Genomic DNA, 3784 nt, shown 5'->3' with positions numbered 1-3784 from the left:
TGGAATTGGGTTGATTCATCCTGGAATTTGGTTGTGTCCCATTGGAATTTGGTTTAATCGACCTGGAATTGGGTTGGATCCACCCGGAATTTGGTTGAATCTCTCAGGTATTTGGTTGGTTCATCCTGCAGTTGGGTTGGGTCCAGCTGGAACTGGGTTTGATCCATCAGGAATTCAGTTGGATTTACCTCAAATTGGGTTTGATCCACCTGGAATTGGATTGGATTGAGCTGGAATTTGGTTTAATCTACCTGGAATTTGGTTTGATCCTCCTGGAATTGGGTTGGATCCACCTGGAACTGGATTGGATTCACCTGGAATTGCATTGGATCAACCTGGAATTGGGTTAAATCCACCTGGAATGAGGTTGAATGCCCTTGGAATTCAGTTGGATTTACCTGGAATTGGGTTTGACCCACCTGGAGTTGGATTTCATCCACCTGAGATTGGGTTGGATTTACCTGGAATTTGGTATAATCTGCCTAGAACTGGATTTGATCCACCAGGAATTGGGTTGAGTCCACCTGGAATTGGGTTTGAATGGTGTTGGTGCTGCAGTAGAGGCTGGAATTGCCCCAGGATCCTCCTGGAATCGAGTCAGACACACCTGGAATTGGGCTGAATTCCCCTGGAGATGGAGTTTTGGTTATATTCTGTCTGGATGATGGTGTGGGGCAATGGGAATGGGGAACTGTGGGGGGTGAGAGCATAAAAATCCCAAAAAAATGGGGATTTCCACCCAAAATCCTGGGAACAGGAGGGTTGGGCAATGCCAGAGCCCCAAAATGCTGGGAAAAAGAGGAATTTGAGCATCCTGAGCCTTTCAAAATCCTGGGAAAAGAGGAAGTGGGAACTCCCAGAGCACTAAATCCTCACTACAGGGGGGTTTTGGAATTCGCAGAGCCCCAAAATTCCAGGAACAGTGGGGTTGGGAAATCCCCGAGCCACAAAATCCTGGAAAAAGAGGAATTTCAGCACAATGAGACCATAAAAATCATGGGAAAAGTGGAAGTGCGAACTCCCAGTTTCCCAAATCCTCAGTACAGGGGGGATTGGGAACTCCCAGCCCCAAAAATTATGGGGAACAGATGGGTTTGGGAAATCCCAGAGCCCCATAATGCTGGAAAAAGAGGATATGTGAAAACCCAGATCCCCAAATCCTGTGTACAGGAGGGTTGTGGAATGCCCAGCCCCAAAAAATCCTGGGTACAGGGGGCTTTGGGAACTCCTAGAGCCCCAAAATCTCGGGTACAGGGGGGTTTGGGAAATGTCAGAACCCCAAAACCGTGGGAAAAGAGGAGTTTGGCCACTGCTGACCCCGAAAATTGGGAAAAAACCTTGAGAAATCCCTGAAAAAACAGGAAGTTTGGCCAACGCCCTTCCCAGACAAATCCCCAAAAAGGGGGTTAAACCTTCTGAATCTCCCCGATCCCCTTTTCCATGGATCCAGGACACCCCAAATTCCAACGCCGCGGCTCCAGGACCCCCAAAGCCCACCTTGGAGCCCCCAAAGGCCAGGCAGGGTCAGCGCCAGCAGCAGCAGCAGGCAGGGGCAGCTCCGCGCTCCATCCATGGCGCCTCGGGATGTGGCGACACTGGGAAGGGTCGGTGGTGGTCCCAGTGCAGCGGCGGCGAAGTGGGGGGAGTGGGAGTGGGGGCGCAGCGCCCCAAAAGCGGCGGAGCCAATGGGAGGGCGTGTGTGTTGTGTCGTCACCGGTTGCCGGGTAGAGCCTGTGCAAAACGGGCCCCAAACCGGCCCGGCCAATCGGAGCGCGTCCAAAACAACTGCGGCCAATGGCAGCGCGCCCAAAACCACGCCCAGGCAATGGGAGCGCGTCCCAAAACGGCGCCCGGCCAATCAGAGCGCGCGGGGCGGATGATCCCGCCCTGCTCCGGACTGGAGCTCCCAGTGCAGCGGCTGCTGCGGGGCTGGCGGCAGCTGCCCGGCGCTGGCCATGGGGCGAGTGGCGGCAGCTGGGGCCCTACTGGTGGCACTGGTGGTGCTGGGAGCCACCCCGGCTGCGGGCGCGGAGCTGTCGGGTGAGCGGGGGGAGCAGGGAATGCGATGGGAAAGGGGGAAAAGGGGAAAGAAAAGGGTTTGGGAGCCCAAAGTGGAGGGGGAGGAGGAGGGGAAGCCGAAAGGGAGAGCGGGAGGGGCTGAGGGTTGGGGGAAGGTGAGGAAGGGGTGGGAGAGGGTGGGGAAGTGGGGAAAAGGGGAGGGTGGGAGCCCAAAACTGAGCGGGAGGGGGCTGGGGACTGAGAAATTGTGGGTAAAAGGGTGGAAAAAGGGAAAAAAGAGGGAATGGGACCCCAAAACTGAAGTAGGGAGTGGCTGAAAATGGCGGGGAGTGAGGATGTGAAAGGGGAAATAGGGAGAAGGGTGGGAAAGAGGAGGTGGGAGCGCGGGCAGGAGGGTCCCATGGCGGCCGTGGGGCACAGGGGGTGGGGAGTGGGGATCCGGGGTGACCCCCGGAGCTCTGGGATCGATGGGGGTGCTGGGGGAACCCCTGACCTGTGCCTTGCACACACAGGGGTCTTCCAGTGTCTGATAAAGCACGAGTGTCACTTCATTAACAGCACGGAGAAGGTGAGGTTCCTGGACAGGTACATCTACAACCGGGTGGAGTACGCGAGGTTCGACAGCGATGTGGGGAAATACGTGGGGTTCACCCCGTATGGGGAGAAACAGGCCGAGTACTGGAACAGCGACGAGGCAGGAATGGAGTACACACGGACTGCAGTGGACAGGCACTGCCGGCACAACTACAAGGTGTTCACCCCGTTCAGCGTGGAGCGCAGAGGTGAGCGTGGGGCAGAGGTGTCCCCTCAGGCTCTGCTCTGGCAATGACCCTGCAGCCCCTCAAACCCTCCCTGGGAATCACCCAGAGCACTCAGCCCTCCTTGTGCCAAACCAGGGGCTTGTCCTTCTCAGTGACTCCTGTAGCTCTCCCAGTCCATCCCACTCCATCCCAGTCCCCCCCAGTCTCTCCCAGCCCCCCAGCGCGTCCATTTCAGCCAAGCGTCAAGATGACGCTTCTCAGCCAATCAGAGCGCGCGTCTCTGATGACTTATCAGTTGCTAGGCAGACAAGCAGCGCCGAGTTCCCCGCGCTGGACTTAACTTCACAATGCTACAGAACTCTCCCAGTTCCTCCCAGTGCTACCACAGTGCCTCCAAGTGCCACCAACGTCCCTCCCAATATCCCTAATGCCAATCCCAGTCCATCCCCAGTGCACTCCCAGAAATTCACCCTCCATGCAGTGCCCTCCCAGTGCTACCCAATCCACACACTTCCAGTAATTTTCCAGTTCCAATGCCACCACAGTCACTCCCAGTCCCTCTAAACCCAATCACAGTTCAATCCCAGTCTGTTCTCATTCCCCTACGAGACCTCCATTCTCTCTCCCATTGCCCTCACAGTGCTCACCCATCCACTCCCCGCTTTTCCAGTGCAATCCCAGCCCCACCCAGTGCCACCACGCTCCATCCCAGTCCCTCTAAACCCATCCCCAGTCCATGCCCAGTCCACTCCCAGACCTCCACCCTCTCTCCCAGTGCCTTCCCAGTGCTCCCCAATCCACTCCCCTCTCTCCCAGTGCCCCCCCATTCCCTCCCACTCCTTTCCCAGTCCCTCCCAGTACCACACCACCCCTCCCAGCTCTCTCCCAGCGCCCCCCCAGCTGATCCCAGTGTCTCCCCTCTCTCTCCCAGTGCCCCCCAGCGTGTCCATCTCGCTGGTGCCCTCGAGCTCCCAGCCCGAGCCCGGCCGCCTGCTGTGCTCCGT

The 3784-nt window shown here is 57.3% G+C and overlaps 1 protein-coding gene across 1 annotated transcript; it reads left to right on the top strand.

Annotated features, from left to right (window-relative positions):
• Nucleotides 1–1885: 1885 nt before the first annotated feature.
• On the top strand, nucleotides 1886–3779 carry LOC146420599 (HLA class II histocompatibility antigen, DRB1 beta chain-like; the record flags this gene model as incomplete). The annotated part of the gene is made up of 3 exons (XM_085048102.1): nucleotides 1886–2040; nucleotides 2532–2801; nucleotides 3712–3779. Coding segments are annotated over exons 1-3 (423 nt in total), but the record flags the coding sequence as incomplete, so codon positions are not given.
• Nucleotides 3780–3784: the final 5 nt, after the last annotated feature.

Source organism: Lichenostomus cassidix, unplaced genomic scaffold (genome assembly GCF_008360975.1).
Source record: "Lichenostomus cassidix isolate B80296 unplaced genomic scaffold, HeHo_3.0 HiC_scaffold_177, whole genome shotgun sequence".
In the NCBI taxonomy this organism is placed as follows: Eukaryota; Metazoa; Chordata; class Aves; order Passeriformes; family Meliphagidae; genus Lichenostomus; species Lichenostomus cassidix.
This window is presented reverse-complemented; position numbering and strand designations above follow the sequence as displayed.